The 27,147-nt window shown below is 43.6% G+C and overlaps 1 protein-coding gene across 1 annotated transcript in view; it reads right to left on the bottom strand.

Moving 5' to 3' along the window:
- LOC146856835 (uncharacterized) overlaps positions 1 to 27,147 on the bottom strand; it is a 499,318-nt gene that overhangs the window by 234,167 nt on the left and 238,004 nt on the right. Inside the window, exon 11 of the mRNA XM_085647270.1 lies at positions 2,180 to 2,259. Within this exon, the coding sequence (XP_085503396.1) occupies positions 2,180 to 2,259 (80 nt within the window). The remainder of the gene's footprint in view (positions 1 to 2,179; positions 2,260 to 27,147) is intronic.

Below are 27,147 nucleotides of genomic sequence, written 5' to 3'. Positions count from 1 at the left end.
AACTAGTTGACAGGGCTTGTGCTACATCACTATCAAGAAACAGACATTAACTTGGGGCAAGGAACAACAACAAAAAATCCGCAAACCTGAGGGTAATTTATGAGGAGAATGGGCTTCTGTTTTGGGACTCTGATAGAGATTAACCCCAGGCGTAATTTGCGTAGTAGCACTACGCGTAGCTACACAAAGTGCACTTCGCGCTACGCGTAGCTACACGAACTGCGTAGTGCGGTAGGGAAATCCTATTCGCACTGATTGCACAGTGCCGGATGCTTGTCCGCACTGTGCAATCATTGCAAACGGCCTCTTGCACAGTGCAAGCTGTCGTTTTCTGCCGCTCGAGTAGATTTGTACTCAAGCGGCAGCTTTCTCAACGCGGACTGGTAGTTTCTCATCGCGAGCAGTCGCAAGCATATGCGACCACTCGCAATGAGAAACCTGATCTCCCCGCGTTGAGAATCTCGCCGGGAGGTTTATTTTCCACGCTCGCAATCGGCATCTTGATGTTGCTGATCGCGAACGAGGACAAAGTCTCGCCGGGATGTGGACTTTGCTTGCTCGCGGTCGCCAACTTGACGTCGAGGATCGCGAGCACACAAAAAATGCCGGCTCCGTTACGCGTTTTTGCACTGTGCTACGTGCAATTCGCGTAGTGTATAGTAGCGCATACCACGCACGCTCCGTGAGCGTAGCGTAGTACTACGCCCAGGGGTTAATAGAGATGCTTTTTGAAATCAAAACCACTGACTGAAGAGGGAGGGGCAGACAAAGAAGAGTGCTTAGTATGTCTTAGTAAGTAAATAATGTATTTAAGTGCTGAAAATTTCTTCTGATTTTGTGCCACTGAAGACTTGGGTGCTGTTAGGATGAGAGAATATTGGATTGCACACCACAGAATATAATAAATGTGATTAAATGATACAAGACTAAGAGGCCTGTAGAGCGAAATCACTAACAAGATGAAACTCAAAGGACAGAAGAAGTGGCAAACATGTGAAAAGTAGGTATGGTGAAAATTATTTTAATTCCCAATTTCCTCAGATGCCATGATATTCACAGAAAGTTGTTTCCTTTGACCAAATTTAACAACAAGGGGAAATTTAAAAAAAGATGTCCGCAAATATAATAAGTTAATGGATTAAACATTCCTCAGAGTTTAAATTTAAAATGTGTGGTTACAGAACTGGGGTTTAACAAAAATTGTATTTTTAATGATGACAATATTCCGTTCAAAAGACAATTCTCTTACAAAAAAGTTTCTTGAAACAGAGGTTTTCAATGCAAATGATAAGCGATCCAGGTGTATGTTAAACTTACAAAATGAACATCGACAATGTAAAAAAAATTCCATTCAGATTCTTTGCTTTTACATTTATCTTTTGTGGATTCCTTGGCCTATGTTGCACACTCATTTCTTAAAGCACAGTGTCTACTTCTAAATTCATGGATAGATATGAATTAATAGTATTGCCAGTGACTAGAAAAGGAAAAACACAGATGGAACAATAATTTGGAATCCACCAGAATCTGGAAGTGAGGCTCTTCAAACCAAAATGGGGAAAGGCATTTTTTTCCATGATGTGGACAGATGAGTACACGACTACCCTAACTTTATTTAGAGTTTTAGAAGGGTTCTTGCTATGACTAGATTACTCCACTTAAAGTCCGCAATGACTTGAGGTCATCATACACTCACGGTAGGAACATTCTACAATGGGTAGTTTGATATCTAACTTTACACTTTACCCTGCCCTGCAAAGTCAGATTTTGACCTTGGGATGACTCTTTCCAGAACTGAACATTCAGTACAGTACAGAATGTTTAAGTGAGTTAACACACATAAAATTACTAGGGACAATTTCCAGTAAATTGTAGAAAATAATCACTACATCGAGAACTCACAAAACAAAGAAAAGTGAGTTTGTGCATTTAATTGGATATGTCCTTACTGGAGCAATAAGAGGTCAGACGTCATATGGGGCCACCAAGGTACTGACTTAGAAAGCTTGAAAAATTCCTTAAACTACTTCAAAGAGCCTCATCATTACAAAACAAATTGTGATATGGGGTCTCTCAACGCTTTTCATCTGGCTTAACCCAAAATGGAAACAATGCACTTTTATCCCCAAGCATTTAATTTCACAAGGTTAGATGCTCTTCAGATTTCAATTGCACTCACCCTTCTTTTCTGCTTATAAGGTATAAATCCTGAAGGCTTCCAAATTCTGTGGGGTCATTGAGAGGATGAGGAAGCAAAATCTGATGAAGAAGGATTAACAAAAAGAATAATCCATAAAATTAGCAATGTCCATCAATTTAAACTAACTGACATTTTTTCAATTTTGGACAATGATTTTTAAGCTTTGAAATGTATTTCCCTATTTGGATTTAAATAGATTAGTGTCTAAGTAAATATGAATCGTTAAGCACAACTTTGGAATCAGTGCTTAATTTGTGCCGGTGGTAGTGTTAGGCATCTGCAGTCATTTTTGAGGACCAGGAAATATCTGTCATTAGACTTTGACCCAGAGTAGCGAGAGAAAGACAAAAAAGGCATAAAGAAGGAGGAAGAGAAAGATAGGTAAGCAGTGACAAAGGCAGAACACAGGGATGAAAAAGAACCTGAATGAGTTAAATAAAGAGGCAGGAAGTATAAAGTGGCTGAAGAAAGAGGAATAAGGTGGAGTCAAGACTAGCAATTTTGTTAGTCATCAACCCTGGTATTTGGCAGTGCTGGTGGGGGGTTCCCAAGGAAAGCTTTGGTCACTTGCACTTATTCTTTTTTAACAAACTAAGCCCTAATCACACTCATATTTTAATATTTAGACACCAAGTTACCTGGAAGGATTCAGGTATGGGTACTGGCATGTTAAGTACTGTCTTCATTTATAATAAAAAGAGAGAAGGAAAAAGAGTGGAGGAGGGTTGTCTGTATGGGAGGACATGGGCAGAAAAAGATGTTTCATGGGAGTATCTGCAATCAATGTTTGGTGATTTCTTTTTAAATAATCCTTGCCACCTGATAGGAGTACTGCTATGAGGGGGCTATATTACTATTCACTTCCTCAAGTTCTAAATGCTTAAAACTTGTTTTTTTACAACACTTCATACAGCACTTCTGCAATTTCTAAGCACTTGAAAGAAAATGTTACTTACCCTGTAAGCATCTGTTCATGTCATGTAGTGCTGTAGATTCACATGCTGTGCATACTCCTGCCATCTAGTGTTGGGCTTGGGCATCTGCAATTTGCTTTTCTTCAATTAAGTGCTTAGGTTACGAGGTATTGTGACTCCACCTATGAGCCCCCAGCACTCAGCACTTTTTGGTCAATCCCTGCCAGGCCCTTGGAGGTGGGGCCGCGTTATCTTCCAGCGCAGGAGCGCTTTAAAAACCGTACGGGTGTCCCGCAGCACGGGAGCCCCCAGTGCTCACCACTTTTTGGTAAATCCCTGCTGGGCACTTGGAGGCAGGCCACGCTATCTTCCAGCGCAGGAGCGCTTTAAAAACCGGACGGGTGTCCCGCACCGCGGGAGCCCCCAGCACTCAGCACTTTTTGGTCAATCCCTGCCAGGCCCTTGGAGGCGGGGCCACGTTATCTTCTAGCGCAGGGGCGCTTTAAAAACCGGACGGGCGTCCAGCAGTACAGGAGCCCCTAGCACTCAGCACTTTTTGGTCAATCCCTGCCAGGTCCCTGGCGGCAGGGCCACATTACCCTCCAGCGCCATCAAAGCCATTAACAGAACCTATAAGGGCTCCATTTGACCTTTCTCCTGTTGACTCAACTAGAGTAAACCCTATAAAAGAGGAACTCTCTTGGGCTCCTTTTTCCACCCAGCCAAGTCCTATCCATCCTATTATGCCCCGATCCCAAAATATGCAGCAGTCAGAGTTGCCTTGCTTGGATTTACCACCGGAAGCAACCCCATACATTATAATTCTGGAAAAAGTCCCGAGACTTTCTGCTCAAGTACCGGAATCCTGGGATACTTTAAGGAATAAATCTTTATTTTGGTTGGGTACCAAATAAGGGCTAACTGAAGTACTTTTCAATGAGTTTAAGATGACTAGAAGAGTTTGCTGGATCGGCAGAAATTCTGAAACACTCTATGGTGATTGTGTGGTATTAATATTTAAAACCCCACATTTAGTCCAAAGTATCCTGAGGAGATCAGGGAACCACTTCATTATGACTGAGGGTATTAATTTAGTACACTATTACACTGTTATTTTTACCAGCCACCGAAGGACCAATATACCAGACCCTTTTGTAGAAACCACCCTGACAACGTCCACTACATGTATAACTTTTCAGTTAGTAACCGATTCGAAAGCCTTGAGGAGGTAGACTGGCTAAACATGATAGACCCATTTGTTACACAAATAAATGAATATAGCAAAATTATAACAGCAGAGTCACAAACACACGTACCCAACCCCGGCCAAATCCCAGAAGCAGGAATAAACCAAGACACTTTAAAAAGCTTCCCTATTAACATCTATCCAGTAGCTGGTATGGTATCTTCCACTGAAGGTACAATAGCCACCCAAGATAAGTGTCCAATTCCTGTAACAATTTCAATTTCCACAGGACTACCTGATAAAGCTAATGTGCTGAACCATACAGGCAATAGTTACCAGGATCTGTATCACTTGCTATTTTGGAACATCGCAGGTATACGCTCAAAGCTTGTCAATCCGCTTTGGCTAGACTTTATACGGAAATTCAACATAATGTGTTTTCAGGAAACTTGGTCTGAGGACATTGTGCATATTAATGGTTACAAAACTTTTCATACCATCGCAACATGGGAGACCCAAGGGTGGGCTATCTACATATGTATCGAACTGTGTGAATTTAAGCAAAATCAAAATGAAGAAATGAGAAATATACAATCAACTAATTATATTTCACGTCGATGGGTTGTCTTGTATCGCTCTAATAAACTTCTATAATAATGTCCCACCAGATCAGATTGGGGGGGTAATGAGAAAATTGGGTGATGATCTTAAACTTATTCAGAGCGATTCTGTACAAGACGTACTCATAATATGGGGTGGAGATTTTAACTCCGCTTTGTGTCCACATGATGGGGGGGATGTGTGCGGGCTCACGTCTGATGACGGGAACAGTTATACGCATTTCCCGCACACAACTTATGGGGAGCTTCTAATTGAAGTTATGTTCACGTCAGATATAGGGTTTGCAAATGAGTTATGCACACCGGCAGTCCCCTGCAGCTTCACTTTCAATGGGAGAGGTTCTTACTCGATTATTGACTACATAATGATGTCAAATAGACATTTAACTAGACTAAAGTCCTTTGTTACAGACAAAAATGCCCTGAGTGACAATTTCCCACTAAGCGTATCCCTCATATTATCACGCTAAATACTAAGGGTAAATCGCTCCATGTTGTGCAGAACTTAGCTTGAAGCAAAACTAATGGCTATTCTTTGCGTTGGCCCATGGTGGACCCACTGTATTTTACAAAGAAAGTAGTGACTAAATGTGAATTTGCTCTTATAGCCTGTCTTGATGATACAACCCCCATGCCATTTTCATATATAACCTGACACATAAAAAAGGCTTTATTTGTGGAGAATAAAAACTCGTGCACCAGGAATTCAGGGTGGTTTGATGCACACGCTCATAGTCTAGACTGAAACACGAGCGACACAAATAAACTGAAAAAACCCATGATATTAGAATGGTTCGGGGGGTTTACAAACGTGAACTTAAAGAACGTAAAGATATGCAGAGAGAAGAAGTATGGTTAGTTTTGCATGAAGCCTCCCTAACTAAAGACAACACAACATTTTGGAAGGTAGTAAACGCCCCTTTTTTGGCTACCCGTGACATACCAACTATCAAGATAGCAATAGCAGAAGATAAATGGGTGGAACATTACTCAAATATGTACAAATGTGCCATGCCTGAAAAATCAATGGGAAACCAACAGCTCCAAGATATAACTCTGTTACCTGTTAATTATCCTACTGACCTACAGTTTATATTAGAAGAGCTTAATTGTGGTATTATGGTAAGTACGGGCGGGAAAGCCCCTGGGCCCGATGGAGTCCCTGTAGATCTTTATAAATCTAATCTGTTACTATGGAGCACGCTTCTAACCCAAGTACTAACGGCATGCTGTTCTTCTCATTTTATAACAACCTAGTCCGAATCAATCTTGGTTGCAATTTTTTTTTTAAGTGATCACAAGAGTCCTGCATGCTATCGGCCTATTTCACTGTTAGATTCCCTGGTCATGATAGCGGGCGTAGGATACTCAATAGAATACAGGACTGGGCCGATGACAATAGAATAATTTCAGACTTGCAATTTGGCTTCTGTGAGGGTTGAGGCACAGTCGAGCGGAATCTAAATTTAAACATCTTTGTGGGGAAGTATACTCAGGCTAAGCAGAGCAGGCTGTACTTAGCATTTCTAGACCTTACAGCAGCCTTTGACTGCGTTGTGCGTGACAAGTTATGGAGGATCTTGGAAGAACTAGGTGTGGAAACCCACTCATACATTTTTTAAGACAACTATATAGCAACGCAAAGGCAAGGGTGCCATATGGGGCCAGTGGGGAGTGCACGGCCATGTTTAAAATTCCAAGAGGGGTAAGACAAGACTGTGTGCTGGCCCCCCTCCTATTTACACTCTATAAATGAACTAAGTCAAGTCCTAGAGAACCATTGCCAAGACTTGTCTCAAATTGGCCAACGGCCCTTACCTGCCCTATTGAACGTGGACTACGCTGTCTTGATGTCACGCACGCAGCTGGGGCTCGAAGAGTTGTGACCGTTTTTTTTAATGTTTATGCACAAGTTGGGTCGAAGGGTGAACATTTCAAACATTTTTATCATGAAATGTGGGGGTGGCAGCACAAAATGCAGAGACATATACATTGATAATAAAAAGGTCAAATTTACAAATATATTTTCCTACCTGGGTATTCTCATTGAAAATAGGGGACATGGTCGCAGGCGATTTAAGCAAGGAAGTTAATGTTCATGAAAGCCACTACCGCTGTAGTTAATTTTTCCAGAAAGCTAGGTAGATGGCCGCCAGTAGAGTTATTACATATCTACCAGGCTAAATGTATCACCACCGCTATGTACGGTTCAGGTGTTTGGGGCTAGACAGGCTCACAGCCACTACAAGTTGAGAATGCTTATTAAAAATTTCTGTTAGCAGTCCCAAGCAGTTTATCTTCCTATGTATGCCATTCTCAATTAGCGTTGCCATACATTTCTGATCTTAGAAAACTAGAGCCTGTTTAACTGTGGCACTGGTTTGAGACACCACCAAAAACCACACTTAATCCGGACATATTAAATGATAGTCTTAAGCTAGAAAGGATTTTAACATGCCTTGGCTAAAATATGTCAAAAATTTCATGAACAACCTTGGACATCCTGAACACTATATTGATCCAAGTAGTATGTCCGCTATCACAAGAAAACAGCTAAAGGGAAACAGTCTGACACTACTGGACTCTATTAGATTATCCACGGAAATAGTGAAGCCAATTGTATTGGCAAACCAAATTATTTTAACTACAGATTGTATTCAGCCTCATCTTAAAATCATACATGGCGTATATATGATAGATTCCTTCTGACTAGATTTAGATTAGGGATCATCCACAGACTAACTAGTTTCTCTATTATGAATGACTGGTCCAGAGATATGAGTAGGTGTCCATGTGACAATGTTTCCCAACAATCAACTATGCATGTTGTTATATTTTGTACATTTTATTCCGTAGAAAGAAAAAGATGGATTTTACAAATTTTAAAGTTACTTGGCCTTAGACACTCGGCATTTATAGCCTTGCAATTTTTAAGAATTAACATTTTACAAGGGCATTATCTGTTTTTTAAAAGAATGTAATTAAATGTAGATAAACAATTTTAATATGAATCTTTATAATACTCAATTATTTGTGTATGTATACAGGAAGCAAGCAAAAATATTCCATTATGTATTTTTAAACCATTTTCTTTTTTATAATAATGATGTATGACTTTTTTATTATGAGCTTTTATGATTATCTTGAAAAGAAATCGAATAAAGCTTTATTGAATTGAATAAATTGACTCCACCTACGACTGGCAATGCATATGGGCATCGTCTCCATTGTTAGATTGTTCCGATGGGGAACAGGGTCAAGACTTATTTGCATATGGCTGGGCCAAACTGGAATGGCATGGTGAGCAAAAAAAATTATGGATTTAGTTCCAGATCTCTGTACTGGGGGTGAATATTTGACATTGTTCAGTTTTCCGTCCATCAATTCTTCTTTTTGCATTTGTCACCCCGAGTGGGATGGGTATGCCCAGACGTGGGTCCGGTGCTCTTCATGCCACTGGAGTCAAGCTAGACTGGCTGATGTGGGTGATACCCCAAAACCGGTTTCGGAATGCTTGTTTCCGGTACGGGGAGCCCCTAACCTGTCAGTTTGGAATGGACTGTTCCCATGACGAGCTGGGTCAAGACTGATTTGCATATGGCTGACTACAAACTGGATTGGCATGGTGAGCAAAAATACCCAATGGATTTAGGTCCAGATCTCTGTACTGGGGATGAACGTTTGACATTGTTTTGAATTACGTCTATCAATTCTTCTTTTTGTACCGTGGCCTTCAGGCAGTGGTGGGCCAAAAGTCTCAGCCTGGGTTTCGGGGCTCGACGTCCGACTCCTTCTAGAGCAGAGCTCGGCCTGTCGGTGCCGGTGTGGTGGGGGGATTACACAAATTACAGACCCAATAGTGAGCTGTCCAGGGGTAGTTAGAATAGCACTGTGAACAGTACTGGAAAGGGGATGTTTCCATGGTGGAGTCTGCATTCTTGATAGAAGACGAATAGAATGCCCCATGAAGGGGCAAGTTTAGTGAGGGGGATGATGGAAGGAACTTGGTCGATGAAGGTTGTCACAATCAATGTAGAAGGCCAATTGTTCATGCAAATCAGGGTGGAATAACTGAGAGATAGCAGTGACGAACAGCACAAGACGTCATCCAGGAGCTCGCAGGATGCACGTCCAAATACGACGGTAGAAAGAAACAATCTAACAATGGAGCCGATGACCATGCACATTACCAGTCAAACACTGAGACACCATACCCCATGACTTAAAGACTTCTTTGAAGAAAAAACAAATTGCACACATCCAAGCCTAACACTAGATGGTAGGAGTAAGCACAGCATGTGTATCTACAGCTACACATGCCATGAACATAAAGGTTAGTATTACAAAAAGCAATGGTACTCAGTTTATCGTAGAAGGGGTGGAGGACATAGATTCTCTTGCCAGAGTTTGGACCTCAGATCACTTAAGATATCAGTGCTGAGTGATAACTCACAGGCCCATTGTCAACATTTTGTGCATTTCTATGCTTACTATAGGTGTGGTCAGAGCTATTTAGCTACACATGGCAGTCACATAATGCATTAACTACTTTCTATTGGGGCTGCACTGCACCTCATAGCCCAAATATACACAATAAATTAAGAGGAACAGAACTTGTCAAATGACAAATGTAATCCTCTACAGGATGGGTTGCACTATAAAAAATTCCCTAATGCATAATGTAATCTGTTCCAAAATATAAATGCTGTACTGGGTGTGGATCGGGCTGCCTACCAGCTGACAGTCACTGGTCCTTATCCACTAAATCTAGCCATATCTTCGCCATCCCTTATGGAGGAGTTCAACACAAGCATGAGTCTTTTCACTGGGGCAGGGAGCAAGTCTTGGAATGTGATAGGGAGACACCAATGAGGAAGGTTCACCCATGGCTAAGGCAAGATAATGGCTGTGTGTCACTGAGCTTCCAAGAAGAGGCCCAGGGAACAGTAGGAGTCGGAAGGAGGCAGCCTCGGTGCAGAGCAACAGCAGCAGTGGCTGTTGATCCCTTCTCACTGACTGGGGCGATGGAGAATCAAGGATGTTGCGGAAAGGGAGAAAATGCTCTGCCACCCTGGACAGAGGAGAGGCTTGGTGGCACAACTAGCAGGACTCTGCTTTCTGGAAGTATCAAGGTCAGATACTAAATACTGGGTAAGGCTTGAGAGTTTGAAGGCCAAACACAGTGCCCTTGGTTGTGCACTGCTGCAAAATATTGGGGAGACCCAGCAGGGTACATTCTGTCAAAGAGATGCGAGGGCCTGCGGTCGACATGATGGATCCAAACTGGAGCAGATGTGTTGTGGAAAGACGGCAGCTGAGAACCCCAAAGTTTTCTTAGGAAGAGCTCTGTGTGCACACTATCCACAGAGAAAATACTGCAAATGGGACATTATTGGTCAGCAAAGGCCTCCGCAATGAGCAAGAAAGAGCCAGCAGTGAAAGGAACTGTTCAAGCAATCATCTTCCTCTAAGAATGAGCAGTGAAAGAACAAATCAAGTGCCCCTGCCAAGCTGGATTAATGCCAGTAATCAATTTAGCAAACCTTGAGAAACTCTTCAGAGGTCACTAGGGAGTTCTTGGTGCAACTGTTCTGTGAAATGAAACATGAAATAGGAGCCCTAAGAGCAAAGTTAAGTAGGGACCTCCAGGAAGTCAAGAAAGATGTCCAAGTCATTGGAGAAAGGGTCTCACTCCTGGAGGACGCAAATGACAAGGGCTTTAAGGAACAGGAAATCCTGCAGCAAGAATTGCTGGCACTGCAGGTGCAGAAAATTATTGCGCTGAAAAAGTATGAGGACTTTGAGAACTGCTCTCATCACAATTAAGTCAGAATCATTGGAAGTTCACACAGAGCAGAAGGTTTTGAAGTTGAAAGATACAGTAAGTGGCTATTTAGGTTGCTATTGCGAGAGGGTACCGACTTTGAAACAGCGCTGGACAGGACACAAAGCGCAGCAGAACCGTAAGTATAATCTACTACAGGGTCGGACATTCTGACAAGAGTGCCTCAAGGGACTTGTAAATATGCACCTAAAATCAATAGTAATTGGAGTATTTGTTTTGTGTGCACAAGTGTGTTAATGTTTTTCGAATTACTGTTTTAATGTTTGAAATTTAAATCCTACAAATTGCTTGGGGGTCCCCGGCTTCCAGTGGTGACTGAATGGGGGTCCTCAGGAGTCAAAAGTTTGGGAACCACTGTTCTAGATGTTTTCCCAGTCATTACTTTCGGCTGACAAACCTAAAATACCTGGAGTGGGGAATCCTAATCGCACCACGTACACAGTTTTCACTGTCCGAGTCTTACAGTGACCAAGAAAGAAGGTGGCTCCTACTCTTTGGACTGGTATTCTGGTCGGAGGAGGATTCCTACAAAAGGTTCAAAGGGCTTACTTCATCTATGTGAGGGGGAGGAAGAAGGATGAGGATGGACAGCAGGCAAAGCCTCTTATCTACTAAGCAGGGCAGTATGGAACTTCTGGATCTGGTTTCATACAATACAGCAGCCCAGTTACGATACATGTGGGAATGGTCCAGATCCAGCATTGAGAAGCAGTGGTGCCTCAATACTCACTCTTTAATGGGTCCCTGTATTGAGAACTTCCCTGGATCAAGGAAGAATTTAGGGCAACAATGGTGTGAAACTCCATTGTTTTAAATGTAATATTACAAGCCTCTTACACAGTGAAGGACAATCTGGGACTGACAAGCTATCTATAGCGTCAATCTAATCCACCAATGTGGAACAGGAGGTCTTCCTTAGATCAATTAAGCAAAGGCTTCTCTCTCTCGCCACAGGCCTATTAATAACAGGAGGACATGAAACTTCATGTTAAATGCAAGGCAAGCAGCAGGGATACAACCACACACTCAGGTAGGTAGCCAATGCCTTTGTAGTGTAGTTTCAATAGTACCCTTTCATGCAGGACCTACGCTGTTTACGGATAACATATACTGCGGGTCTAGTGGTAGACTGACTCTGTACACCCCCACCGAATATGTTAGCCTATGTTTTTGCATTAGCTAGCTTGCAGTGCCACTAGAATCTCCTGTAATCAGAGAGATTCGTTTTGGGCAACCTCAGAACACAATAACCTCAGACTCGTGGACAGGGCCGGACTGGCCGTAGCGGGCACCGGGCAATCCCCCGGTGGGCCGCACGGGCAGGGGACGGTTTCGGGCCCCTGGGGGCTGTTTTTGTTACAGGGCCAATTTTGCAGCATAGCTGCAAAATCGGCCCTGTAACAAAATCGGCCGAAAACCGGCCCTGGCAAAGAGCTTGGCCGCACCCCCAACCCCCGGGGGGGGCAGCCGAGCACTTTGCCAGGGCCGGTTTTGGTTCCCAGTATGGCCCTGCTCGTGGAAACAAAATACTACTTTTCACCCAGTCACTCGTGCTTGCTTGTTTTGCAGATACATAGAGATACATAGAAGAAACAGTCAAGCGTGTTTACAATAAGAATTTATTGTACCATTGTTCTTCTCATGTAAAATAAGTGCGCTGTTACAACTGTAACACACTAGCAGAGATATAGAACCAGCAGTACAGTGAATAAAAAGGAATAGTATTGTTCTACCATTTTGCGATAGTCATGAACACATACATGAATATAAAATGCATTTATAAAATAGAGTGCGTACTCCTAAGATGCCTGTCTAGATGTACGTAAGTGCACCTAGCATGTGAGTGGGTGCGAAAGAGCCTAAAGCCTAGAGTCTAAGATCCTAAGAGTCTAAGAGCCAAGAATCCCACTAGGATTTAGTCGAGCACCCATACCTGAATAGTGAGAGTGTGGGACTTCGTCTTGGACTTGAGTTGGACACCCCGCAAGGGATAGTCAGGCCACTGTCAGCAGGAACGATGGCAAGCCGGAGCCGCAGCGTCTCTGGTCAGTGTGTCGGCCTTGAAGCCTTGGTTCCCTCCTGCTTACTGATAGCAAGATGTGCTGTATTTATACAGTCTATGTACATGTGTTACCCATTGTTCAGTATGAGGATGACGGGGATTAAACCTTGTGCGTTGATAGGAGAGGTGAAGTATACCCCCTGGAGAGTGTACTCGTCAATTATTCATATGAGCTAAGGATGACGTCTTAGCAATATCGATTGGGAAAAACCCAACCTCGGCATGGAACTAGGTGAAAGGTTTAGTCCATAAAAGGCTGCAGTCCTTATAAGGCGTTCAGTCCCTATAAGGCATTCTCTTCTTATTTGGAGTTATGTCCTTATAAGGCTCGTTCATATGAAATGACGGGGAGATAATGTAGGGAAAGTGTACGATGTTCCCTGGACCTATATTAGGGTACCGATATGAAATAGAACACCTTCAGAAGGTAAGCCTGGTGGATGCATGGCAGTAATTTAACCCAATGCAGACAGACTACTCACTAGAAGTGAAAGAGGAAGTGAAAACGTATGCCAGAACAGACATGATATTCATTGACCATACCATTTTGAGTGTGGGGTCGGGCTGCGAGTGGGCTCCAGTCTTGTTGCTAATTCTGTGTGCTTTTTAAACTTTTTACTGAACTGTGTGATATTGCCAGCAATTACAAGTTTTTAAAAGTATTTTGCCTCCATTTGCTCTGTCTAAAACCGGGAGCTCCTCTCCCGGCTCCACTTCCTTGGTGCGCGGTGCCCGTCCGTGCGAGCGGGCCCACCCACCTACTTCCTGCGAGACTAGCGGTCTAGTTCTTCGCTTCCACCAACTACTTAGCTCACGCTGGCGCGAGCGCGCAGCGTGTGTCAGTACAGCTGAGAGTTTTGAGTGTGGGGTCGGGCTGCAAGTGGGCTCCAGTCTTGTTGCTAATTCTGTGTGCTTTTTAAACTTTTTACTGAACTGTGTGATATTGCCAGCAATTACAAGTTTTTAAAAGTATTTTACCTCCGTTTGCTCTGTCTAAAACCGGGAGCTCCTCTCCCGGCTCCACTTCCTTGGTGCGCGGTGCCCGTCCGTGCGAGCGGGCCCACCCACCTACTTCCTGCGAGACTAGCGGTCTAGTTCTTTGCTTCCACCAACTACTTAGCTTACGCGTGCGCGCAGCGGGCGCGCCGGCGGCGCGCCGAAAGCGCGCCAAAGGCAAGCCCGTCAGCGCCCGTCCGCGCTCGAACAGGCTTAGGGCCGGAACCTATGCCGGGCGTGGATACCGATAAGGTGAGCTATTCGCGTCGTGCCTTACTAAGTCTTAGATCTACAAAGAACGCACAGTGTAATTATGTACACGAATTAGATGGTCATTTTATAAATTGTGTACTCTGCCACCCGGTCAACTTACAACTGACTCAGGCACCTATTTTACACTCTGGCCTGAAATTAGCAGAATTGAACTGTAGGTCGCTCCCCATGCACGCTCTGCTTATTAACCACCTGCTCGTGGACCACGAGCTAGACATCCTGTTTCTTACGGAAACTTGGCTTACAACACACTCGGATTCGGATGTGGTCTTGGCTCTGGCCCCGGGTTTTCTTATCCAGTCCCAAGTACGTCCCTCTGGTAGAGGGGGCGGGCTGGCCATTTTGCACAGAGATTATCTCTCTTGCAGAATTAGCGACGCTCATATCACAGACTCAGAGAGCTGCCATTTTACCATCTATCTGGCCCCGACAACCTCTATGACAGGTCTTTTGGTGTATCGCCCCCCCGGCCATTCTGGTCCCTTTGCCAGCGCCCTACTAGAATCTATTTCAGCACTTGCCCACTCTACACCTAATTTTACTGTGCTAGGGGACCTCAATATTCACTTTGATGATCCCCTAGACACAGGGGCTGCTGATCTGATACTAGACTTGGCTGCTTACGGCCTCCAACTGGCCAATACCGGAGCTACTCATATCAAGGGCCACCTGCTAGACCCAGTTTTTACAAATGTTCGCACCCTCCAGGCCAAACCTTCCTGCCCCCTCCCGTGGACAGACCACTTTTTGGTTCCTTTTTTCTGGCCAGGAAAATTCAGGAAGCCCCACAAGCCCGTCACGTACACCCAGGACAGGGCATGGTCCAGACTCTCAACTGAGGACTGGGCCAGAGCTCTGGAATCGACGACCTACGCCCCCTCAGAGGACCCTGTCATAGCTGATAGCAATTTTAGGAAGTGGATTTCAGACTCACTTGACTCTATCATACCTATAAAAACCCGTGAAGACAAGAGCGGAAAGACATGCTCGGCCCCCTGGTTTAGCCTGGAACTCAGAGCCCTCCGCAAGGAATGTAAAAAAGCGGAGCGATTGTGGAGGAAGGACTGGCTCCACTCTAGTAAAGACTCCTACCGGAAGATTGTGAGAGTATACAAATCTGCCTTAAAACTTTCTAAGGCCTCCTACTATGACAATAGGATAAAAAATGCCACAAACCCCGCAAGAGAATCCTATCTCATCGTCAAGGAACTCCTAAAGATACCACAACCCCCTTCACTGACCAGGGCCCCACCGAACAGGAGTAACGAACTGGCAAAATATTTTGACTCTAAAGTCTCCCACATTTTAACTTCACTGCCACTGCCTAACCAGCTACCCTGCTGGGACAATGTGACGCCTGACACTTGTCCAGTAGGTGACCCTTGCCCGCAGCTCAATGCTTTTAGGGCGGTCTCATCGGACGAAGTTGAAAAAACTCTGGCCAAGATGAAAAGTGGCTCCCCCCGTGACCCTGCTCCTATGAGGTTTTTGAAAGCAGTCGCCTCTGTGATTGTTCCTCCAGTTTTGGAGTTGATTAATGCCTCACTGTCCCAAGGCTCCGTCCCTCCTAGTTGGAAGGGGGCGGTAGTTAAAGCCCTTCTCAAAAAACCACAATTGGATCCCGCTGATCTGGCCAACTACAGGCCGATCTCGCTCCTCCCGGGCATCAGCAAAATTGATGAAAAACTGGTTAACGTCCAGCTGTCCCAGTTTCTGGAATCTAACAATCTGCTGCGACGCTCCCAAACGGGGTTTCGCCCTGGCCATGGTACGGACACTACCCTCCTCGCCGTCATCGAGGAGGCAAGGTGCATATTGGATTCAGGGGGGTCAGTGGCAGTGATCCTCCTGGACCTTAGTGCAGCCTTTGACACGGTGAATCACCGTGTCTTGCTACACTGGCTGGCCGGGGCAGGACTCGGGGGCACTGCGTTGGCCTGGATAGAGTCATTCCTGTCGGACCGTTCGTTCCAGGTCTGGGATGGCAACTCCCGTTCTGACTCTCTTCCTTTGACAAGTGGGGTTCCCCAGGGCTCCTCACTTAGTCCCACTCTTTTTAACGCATATATGGCCCCTCTGGAGGATGTAGTTGCCCCCTTCGGCATCAAGATTGTGAGTTATGCGGACGACACGCAACTGGTCGTCTCTCTCTCACATCTTGATCAATGCCCAGATAATCTCCTGCATTGCCTCCAGAAAATCCATCTCTGGATGTGCGAGTCCTCACTCAAACTTAATGGGTCCAAAACAGAAGTTATGCTGATGGGCAAGAAGTGGTCAGCAATTCCATCATCTGTCTGGCCCGATATTATGGGTGAGGTTCCCGCCCCTAAGAAAGAAATTAAGAATCTTGGGGTCTGTCTCGAACCGGACTTATCAATGAAAATTCAGGCAACTAAAACAGCTGGAACCTGCTTTGGACTTATGCGGTCAGTCCGCAAGATCCTTCCTTTGCTTCCCCTTCAATCCAGGAAACTCCTGGTTCAAGGACTGGTCCTTGCACGATTGGACTACAGCAATGCTGTCTATTTAGGAGCCCCTGAAGCTACTCTGGGCAAGCTACAACGAACCCAAAATGCGGCCGCCCGGATGCTGATGGGTCTTCCTTCCAGAACCTCTGCCAGATCTGCGCTTAAGGCTCTGCACTGGTTACCAGTGCGAGAGAGGATTGAGTTCAAGACAATGTGCATCGCTTACAAGCTCCTCAATGGACAAGGTCCTTCGATCCTAGGAGATATGGTTACCCCGTACAAAGCTTCGAGATCTCTGCGCTCGGACAATGAGCGACTGGCAATTGTTCCCAAGTTTAGGAGGGTGCGTGCTGGTGGCCGTCGTTTCTCCGTAAAGGCAGCCACTCGCTGGAATTCGCTTCCCCGCAGTTTGCGGTTGGAACCCTGCTACCTGCGTTTTCGCAAGCAGCTTAAAACTCTGCTTTTCCCTAAATAAGTTTTTTCCCTCCCTTCTTGGCCTTCTTCAAGCTCTCACAGCGCGGGGATGCCTCCGGGTCACCAGGCGCTCTACAAATCTCTAAATAAATAAATAAATAATAAATAAATAGTACAATGAATAGAACGGGGTCACTTGGAAGTCCTCTTCTTTTTGAATCCTGTCCCAGTGCTGTTTCAGATGCCATTGGATGAAAGATCTGAGAGAGTCAAGGAGAGCTGCAGCCTGAATTATAAGCTACTCAGAGATACAATGTAGTAAGAGATCAGTTAGGGGAGTTTTTTATTACTCAAATAAGGCATCCTGCTAGAAATGACTTGGGATGCCCTAGAGACAGTGGTGCAAGGTCATCTGATGGAGGAAAGCAGCCAGCTTAGAAGAATAAGGGAGACACAAGGCTTAAACTGGGGAAAATCTGAGGGCAGTGGAAAACACACAAAACATTATGTCACAGAAACCCCGGGCTAAACGTCTTACGTCTCAGGGAACAGCTTCACTACTTGATCTAAACAAAGCAGAATATGTCCTGGACATAATAGGACAAATATGTTATCAAGGAGGTGACGAAGCCAAAAGGCTATGGGCGTCCAGGTTGAAGTGAAGGGGACTCATGACAGTATCTTGTCGATAGTGGATGATAAATGGGGATGTTTAAGGTCAAAATGGAGATCCTGGAGTGCTCCCACTGGTTGTACCATGACCTGTGTAGTGCACAGCCAGCTCATTCTAAGGGGAAGGCTGACTATTTTGACCAAGCAATCATAGACACACTTACACCCAAAAAGATGGAAGCGTTGGATCAAAGTATAATAAAAGAGGAAATCGCAAAGGTGATCAAGGCTCTAAAGCACCTGGCCCTGGTGGGTTTATGCCACAATTTTACAAAGTCTTCTGACCCAGGACCATAGAACTAATGGCTAGATTATTCAATTATTTGGCTGACACAGCTGTTGTGATGCTGCCTATGGTAAAAGATAGAATAACAGTCCTGCTTAATCCCGGGAAGGATGGGGAAGACTGTGACAATATCAACGTTTTTCACTCCTCAACATTAATATTTTTTTTGCTACAATTCTGGCAACTATGATTGGAAGAATGCTACCACACATCCAGGCAGATTAATCAAGTTTTGACCCAGGTCGGAGGGTAAGTGACAACATGAGGAAAGTGATACACTAGGGGACCAGGTTTTACAGAGTGGTGGTACTTCTTTCTGTCCGTGTACAATAAGAAGGCCTTTTATAGGGTGGACGGAGGCTTTCTCATGGAGATGATAAGCGCAAAGGGGTTTGGAGATAAATTCTACAAAATGCCATGGGCGATTTACATAGTTCCAATTGTGAAAATTAAGATAAATGCATGGAAACTAGGCATAATAAGGACAAGCTAGTGTACAAAACAGGCTGCTCGTTGTCGCCACTTCTATTTGTACGATATATTGAAGCTCGGACCCAGAGGATCAGAAACAACCTTGAGATTCTGGGGATTGGCTTAGGAGCTGGCCTGATCAAGCTCACCAGCTTTGTACATGGCAAGCATATCTCATTCCTTCAAAAGCTGATGTAAGAGCTTGAGAATTTCGTTTCAATCTCAGACTTCAAAATACACAGGACTCGGAAGCCCTAAACCTGAACATCTCGCTGGGTCCTCTGTATTACCTGCAGAGGGGAATGCCCTTCCGTTGGGTGAAAAAATCAATTAGATAACTTGGGCATAGTGAAGACCTATTTGGGGCTAACTACCTACCTTTATTAGCGTTGATTAAAAGTGACATACAACAATGCCACCTCAAACATTTGTCATCGCTGGGGTGCCTAGTTTCCCTCAAAATGGCAACCATGCCGACACTGCTCTTCTAGGCCCTACCCATCCTGGTCTGTAGATAATTCATGCAACAAGTTCAAGTGGCTTCTTTTAACTATGTGGGGGAAGAGAGAATGATTAGGGTGGGCAGCAGGCAATTCTCTCTTTTTTTAAATACATGTTTATATTACTTGCAGCTTATAGATATTTTGACCAATAAACATTGAAAAAAACAAATCCATTTGCAAAAATATGTTTTTCAAATACATCTCAAATGACAAAAAACGCACCCTTCACTAGTGCTATTACAAACGTAAATAAAACAATTCATGGCACAGAAAAGTACATCAATACTCCCAAATACAATCCTCTCAAGTGAGCGTGCAAAATAAAGTGGATAAATTATCTGGACCAGTCCCAACTCTGGCACAATTACATACCATAAAACATAATATTGTTGAGTACCAAAGTGCATAAATAAATGGATAAGACATTCTCTACAGAATTCAGCATGCTGGGATATCCAAAGCAAAATTTTATCGTATTCACCTACACAGCAAATTCATCAGCAGATTGCCAAAGGGTCAGTGTATATCAAGGTGCCTATTATCCAAAAACATTTGCTTCTAAAAGTCAAAACTCTTCCTAAAGCTTGGATACCAACTAGGAACAGATAAGCTTGGAGACCAGCTTGGGCTTGGGCCCCTGCAGATAGTAGCGCCAGAGATCAGCTTGTAGCAGCTTGGATGCAACCTAGGAACAGAGCAGCTTGGGTCAGCTTGGAGGCCAGCTGGGTTAAAGCGTCCTAATGAGCAGCTGGGCACTATTTTGGCACCATTTCAGGTTAATTGCTGAAATTGCCGCGATTGCCGAGAATGTTTAGCTGAAGCAATCTAAAAATGTGTGCGTTTTTGCTTCAGATATCGTTCATTCAAAGATATTCAAATATCATTATTAATTGCAAGCGGGGGAAACACAGCGGGGTGATTGCCAAATTTCACGATTGCCGGTGGAACGCGCTGATTCACAATGAGGCCGCCATCTTAGGATCAGGCAGTGCCTCCGGCTAACTTTGCTCGATAAAGTAGCTGGTAGCTGCGAAGGCGGTGTTACCTTAGACGAAGATGGGGAGATTAGTGGCACCTTGATATCACTTTGGAAGCCGCATAGGTAGGAAGCTCAATACGATAGCGATCTGCCGTATCTGTAGGTTGTAGTCATTAGTTGGTCGCCATTTTAGGTCCACTGCATGAAAGATAGCGGAGAAGGCACCGGCAGTGAATTAATCGGTTTTCTTTTTAGGGCAAACTGGCATCATCTGGTGAATTCAATCTGTGCCTCATAGCGTGTTGGTCGGAGGTCTGGTATTACTGTGGTGGATCGCCGCTATTGTTGACTGCAGCATTAAGTGGCCACCATTTTGGGACCACTATTTTTAAGAGGTAGATTAGTTTTTTGCAAAAGATAAATGCAGATGCTCCAAAAGTTGGCCAAAGTCTAACACAGGTACTCCTGTAGGCTGATGACGCCATCTGATATCTAGAACTCGTAAAGGTCTCCAGCACCTGATAGATGGTTTCACCACGTATATGGAGGCCAAGGATATGAAATGTAATCTAAAGATAATCTTTACCATGACGAGTGGGAAAGGGAGACCCAAAAAGAAAACTCATCATATTAAGGGAGTAGCACTTGCTGCAACAGAAAGTTTTACATATTTGGATATGAACTTCTCTAGTAATGGTCAATGGGGGACTCATGTAGAAGGAATAAAACTGAAATTCATTAGATCTTCAAAAGCCCTTTTTAGGTTTGCCATCAAAAATTGGCAATAAGCCCATCAGGGAGCTGTCAACCATATATAGAAGTAAATGTATCCCTAGTGTCAATTATGGAGCCCCGTTGTGGGGACTGACAAATTGTAAATTGTAGTAATCACAGGAAAATCTTTTCCTATGCAGACTATTAGCATTGCCCGATTCAACCTTCTCTTATATTGCGCATAATGAATTAGGAGTACCCTAGTTAGAGGATGGCTTGTAGACAAGCCCCAATACACTCTGGTATAGTATATGGAGTAAAGATGGCACTAAATTCCCCAAATAGATAATAAACTGTCTTACACTGAAACGTAGAGCAAGAATATCTTGGTTGGCTTATGTAAACCATATGCTAAAGGAGGATGGGAAATTGAGCATTGATAAGCCGGAGGGAGTATTACAATCTAGTAAGAAAGATTTAAAATGTGTTCGGATGGAAAAAAGGATGTACGATAGAGAGAAGAGAGAGTGTGCCAAACCGAATGTGTCAATGTACCTCTCAGGCCCCATACAATCAAATGCCCAGACCTACCTCATCTTAGTACTAAATATTCAACACAGATTTTATTTAACAAGATTGCGGATAGGCACATTTCACTATTTGGTTGCTTTTTCTGAGCTGGGCTTTTGTCCCAAAAAGTTACCCAAATGCCCATGTGATGGCAAATCCAACCAGACTACACTGCATGTTTGACTTTTATGTAATTTTTATAGGGATTTGAGGAAACAAATGTTACAGCCACTGTTTTTGAAAGAAAAAATTATTTATTATAAAAATGCTTTTCATTTTCTCCGTAGTCTTAATACTGTTAATCTGTGCTATCGAGTTTCATCTATGTTTCTAATGCCATCCTAAGAAGGAAACAGCTACTACAGCTGGACATTTTAAAGATATGAAAATGAATTGCCCATTAATTATCCCTTAACTGATGTCTTTGACAATGCCTGTACATTTAACTGTCCATGTTATGAGATCCTTTTTATGTTTTTTATATAGAATTCTTAATAAGATATTTTGTAAATGTTATCTTTGCAATTCTTTTACGGATATTTTTATCAGAATAAAGATTCTTTTGATTTGATTTTGTGTTGCACAGTAATACTAGGGCAGGTAATTAGAGTTCGTAGCAACTCTACTGTGTATAGTTGTTTAGTGCTCTATGCATGTGTTGACGAATTGGAGTTGTAATGTTGTTCCCAGAAATGCCATAATGTAAATAAGCAAAAAGTAAAAGCATAGAGGATACAAAGTTGTAAAGAAAGGCAAAGAAAAGACAAACAAGCAATAACAAAACAGTCCTAGGGGTAGAAGTATCAGGGAAACATAGAGGGACCCACTTTAGTTCAGATGATTCTCAGGGTCCCAAAGCGTATGTGTCAGTATGATGGGGTAGGGGAAGATAGGGGGAAGGCATCCCGAAGACAATTCAACAGGATAGTCAAGCAAGCAAACATCCCGGGTGGTCCATGGAGACCGCCCTTCACCTGACGGCCACGCTTCACATCTCAGAGGAGCTCTATGAATAGCTCCAACAGAAGCCCATGTCTATATTGCACAGTCAAACAAGTTTCTATTGATCATCCAGGCCACTTCAGGGGGAATCCACAGCACCCTGATCGCATGAAGCACCATCCCCAGGTTCCCCCTCATTACCATATTTCCTGCTATGCCAGACGCCAAGCACCTCCGCCCAGAGTGCGACGTCTTATCCTCGGTGCTTCCTCTCTAATCACTGTTTGTTTCTCTACTCTGCCCCATATGTCAACATCTCTTTCCCAGGTCACAGTCACTGGGCCCTTCCCGGACTGCCACCACATTGTCTTCTTGCCAAAACCAAAGCCAGATCTACAAATCTGGTACCCACTTTGCATGCTTTGGGTTTGTGGAACAATCCTAAGAGGCAAACCTCTGATGTGCAGGTGAGTGTGCACTCTAGCACTCCATTAAGTGTGGCAACTACTGTATTTCAAAATACCCACAACCCCGGGCAACTCCACATCATGTGGTCTAAATCCACCTACGGCTCCATACATTTGGGACAAATCCTCAGGTCTCCGCCATGGATGACTCATAATTTATTGGGGGATCAGATAGCTCATATGTATATAATTAAATTGGACATACTTAAATCTAGTATTCTAAGAAATAGGCTTAGGGTTCACCACAATCTTACCCCATTCCGAGACCGAAAGATCTCCGCCTAGTAATGCTCCCCACTTCACCTGAATCTTTACTAATGGGTTAATAAGCATCTCTAGTTGGGCTCTATAAAGCCACTTCACCAGGTGGCGTGCAGAGTCTAGGGTCACCAGCGCCTGAAGGACAGCATGTGTTCCAAGCTCTAGTCTGCCCTCCGACCACAAGTCCAGTCAAGAATTGGCCAGGGGGCAACGCACACTGTGTCATCAAGTGGGATGAGTTTTCCCAGCTGGTAAAAATCACTCACCGTTACTAAACCTGCTGTCATACAGTCTAATAGCTGTTGTCTTGTACTGGGGGAAGGAGGATCCCCATGAGGTAACCTTACCAACAACAAGGCTGGAGCATATAAGGCGGTGCCGGCCATTCTCCTCCAACACCTCCGCCTGCACTGCAGTGCTACTCTCAACAATACTTGGGGGGCAACTACCTCTCCTGTTACATTCCTTAAGTCCCACACTGCAGGATTGCTGAGAGTTTTCAGTGGTCACACCCCCTTTCTCCACCACCCTGCAAACGCATCTCCTGGTGCACTACTAGTTGGGGGGGGGAATGAAGTCCCCTTTGCTCAGCTGAGACCCCTTAATTAAATGATGGCTGTGTATAGTAGGGTGTTGGAAGAGCCCTAACTCTACTTAAAACTCTTCCCAAGCCGATGGGCATAAATAGTAGAGTGTGATAAACACCGTCTCCACTAAAACTCCTTCCTACAGTAACAAGCGTGCATGTAATTTTCACGATCCTACGAGAGTTTCGCGAGATCATAACAATTTTTTAAATTTTTTTTACCTTCCACTCATCACAGTACTTATGTCTTACACACTTCCTCTTAATAACAAGGGCCGCAATATGCATTTCTACTAGTAGAATGTACTGAGAACTCACCTCTTCCTTTTTAGGTCTCGCCTGACCCAGCGCATGCGCTGGTCTGGCGAGACTTATTGAGAGGGCTCCAAAAAGTGCTACCAGGCCAGCCTAGAGCTACAGTGCATGTGCGCGGGCGCGCGCTCTGCTTTTACCGCGATAACTTTCACGGCCGCTTTGATGTTTGATCGCATCGCGATCACTTCCACTTTCGCGGCCGCACGGCCGCTTGGCATAGCCAATAGGTCTCGCTTTTGCGACCTTATAAGTGTTTAGTTATGCAACTGTTTCATGGCTAAACACTTATAAGGTCCCAAAGGCGAGACCTATTGGCTATGCCAATGCTTGTTACTATTTGCAGTCCTGCAAGAGTCCCGCTAGATCGTACTTAAAAAAAAAAAAACAACATACATTTATTTTCATTACAGCAGTTATGCCTTAGAGAACTTGTCTCCAAATCTAGGGGGACAGGATGCCCTTCTGCTGCCCCCTGCTACTGTTTTTTTACTTCATCTCTACAACATTTTCACAGTAAAGAGTAATGGCTGCCATTTCATTTCTAAAACTATAACAGACAGGCAGCACCGCCCCAGCTTGATGGATCTCCCAAAACTTTCCAGAAAGGAGCTGAGGTGGATGATCTTTTATTTTGGAACGTTTTGTGAAGACTAGTCAAATGGGGCCAAAGTTATTAGCAAACCACAAAAACTCCATCTATGGAAACGCAGACCAAAATATAACCGCCAATAGGTAATATATATATTACCTACTGGCGGTCGCCAGTAGGTAGTTATAGTTAGGACCCCTTTTCCATAGGAAATCCGCAACATTCTATTTTGAATAACTTTGGCGCCGGTCGATGAATCCTCGCGAATTTCTCAAAATAGGTGGGGCGCTACGCTCCGCTCCTACCCTGAAAGTCTCGGGGGGATTCGTCAAGCGGGGGCTGAGATAAAAGGGGGGTCCCAAAACGCGTTTTTCCCATGCATTTTTCCATAGGACCTTTAGAACGAGCTACAGCCCGAACGGCTGAACAGAATTACTAGAAATTTGGCAGAGAGGTAGCCATAAGGTCAAGGAAGTGCCTTTTGCAGGTCTGGTGTAAATCTGTTCAGTATTTCCTGAGTAAATAGCATTTAAAAGCATATATATATGTGGGCGGAGCCTAACCACACATCTCATCCTGAGATCTGATTGGCTGTCAGCACTTCATCTCAGAAGTGTTGGCAGCCATCTTGGGACAAATATACATGATAGCACCTCATTAAAAAGCATTGCAGTTAATAGAAGGTTTTAAGACTTTAGTTACATTATAAATCATTTGTTGATGGTACCATACTCATTTTAGGAATTGTGGTATGTTCTAAGGTGATTTCACCATGTGAAAAAGCCTTCTGCTGGGATATCATGATTGAGAGAAAAATATTTTCTCATGCTTTTACCACAGAGGTTTGGAAGGTGATCTATAGGCTAAACTGAGAGCTTATTTTTTGTAAATTCACATTATCTTTCTCAGTCATGTGAGAATGAAGTCTGATATTCTCAGTAAAACATGTACATCCAACAAGGGCAGAGACTGTCAGTTGATTCCTTTGTGTTCTACTGCAGCTTCCCAGAGTGTTCCAAAGAACTACTAGAGCGCTAACAGTCCTACTTATGATAAACGTATGGCACACCTGAAGCCATCTTGCTTGGATTAAAGTGGTAACTCTTAAAACATTTAATTTAAAAAGGAACAAAATGAGGGGGTTCATTTTTCCATAAAAAGTATGATTAGTGCTGCAGAAAGAAAAATTAGGGCACATTTTGAGTGACTTCTCAAATCCTCTTCTATTTCATTAAAAAATTCTGACATGCAGACTGAAACATGCACTTTCAATACCAGCAGCAGTTTTCCCTGGTGAGCAGTAGCTTTACTACAGTGATCTAATGAGCAAAAAGAGTGCTAACATTCTGAATTTATGGCAAATGTGTGACACATCTGAATGCCTTCTTGATGGAATCAAAGTAAAAAACTGAAAGTATTTCCTACTGAGGAGACTGCAGTAAATGAGGAAATTAGGAAACTTCATAACAAATAAGTCTCCCAAGATGGCCACCAGAGACAAAAGAGCCCAAATGTAGCCCAAATATCACCCAGATGTAGCCCAAGTATAGCCCAATGACAGAATGTCCCAGAATGTTCTTAAAAACAACTAGAGCGCTTACTGTCTTCATTATGACAAAAGTATGGCACACCTGAAGCCATCTTGATTGGAATAAACTGGTAACACTTAAAACATTTAATTTAAAAAGGAACACAATGAGGAGGTTCATTTTGCCATAGAAATTATGATTAATACTGAAGAAAGAAAATGAGGGCACATTTTGAGTGACTTCTCAAATCCTCTTCTATTTCATTAAAAAATTCTGACATGCAGACTGAAACATGCACTTTTAATACCAGGAGCAGACTTCCATGGTGGAGTAGTTTTACTACAGTGATCTAATGAGCAACTAGAGTGCTAACATTCAGAATTTATGGCAAATGTGTGACATATCTGAATACCTTCATGATGGAATCAAAGTAAAAAACTGAAAGCATTTCCTACTGAGGAGACTGCAGTACATGAGGAAATTAGGAAACTTCATATCAAATAAATCTCCCAAGATGGCCACCGGAGACAAAAGAGCCCAAATGTAGCCCAAAATCAACCAGATGTAGCCCAAATATAGCCCAATGACAGAAGTGTGCAAAACACTTATTATTTTGTGTTTTTGCAGTGTTATATAGTGCAGACTTGTCAGGTATTGGAGTGCTTTACATGAGCATTGGTTACATCACACAAGAACAAATTCATTTTGGTTGTAGACATGGGGAGACTAAGTGATTTGACCAGAATCACAGAATGTCGAGCTGAAGCAGAAACTTCAACCTGGTTCCCCAGTTGCAAAGTCTGCAGTTCTGGAAGTAACACCACATCCTCTCCCCTAAGTGCAACATTTAATCAAGTGGTCAACTGGATAAAAAAACATAAAGATAACAAATAATTTAAAAGTGCTTTGTCGCTATTTGAAAACTCAGAAAATATGTCCTTATTTTAGTCTTTTAGAGCACTAACCATAATTTTGATGCCAATAAGACCCTCTCATATATGTAATTTCTAAAGGAAATGCTCTAGGTATTACAGTTTTGATTACATCAAGATGATGTCAGGCGTTCCACACTTTTGTAATAAATATAGAATGTTAGCAATCTAGTTGTTCATTAGGATACTGTTGAGAGGCAGAGGCCAGGGGCACGGACTCTGAAAATTGAAGGCAGGTAGGAGGGTGCAAAGGCAACAATTTAACCACACTGAGCAGGCAGGAAGGGCCGTGGAAGCACAACAGACTATGGAGGGCAGTGGAAAGGGGGGCAGGGGCAACAAACCAACAA

This window comes from Triturus cristatus, chromosome 3_2 (assembly GCF_964204655.1).
Source record: "Triturus cristatus chromosome 3_2, aTriCri1.1, whole genome shotgun sequence".
NCBI classification, from domain to species: Eukaryota; Metazoa; Chordata; class Amphibia; order Caudata; family Salamandridae; genus Triturus; species Triturus cristatus.
This window is presented reverse-complemented; position numbering and strand designations above follow the sequence as displayed.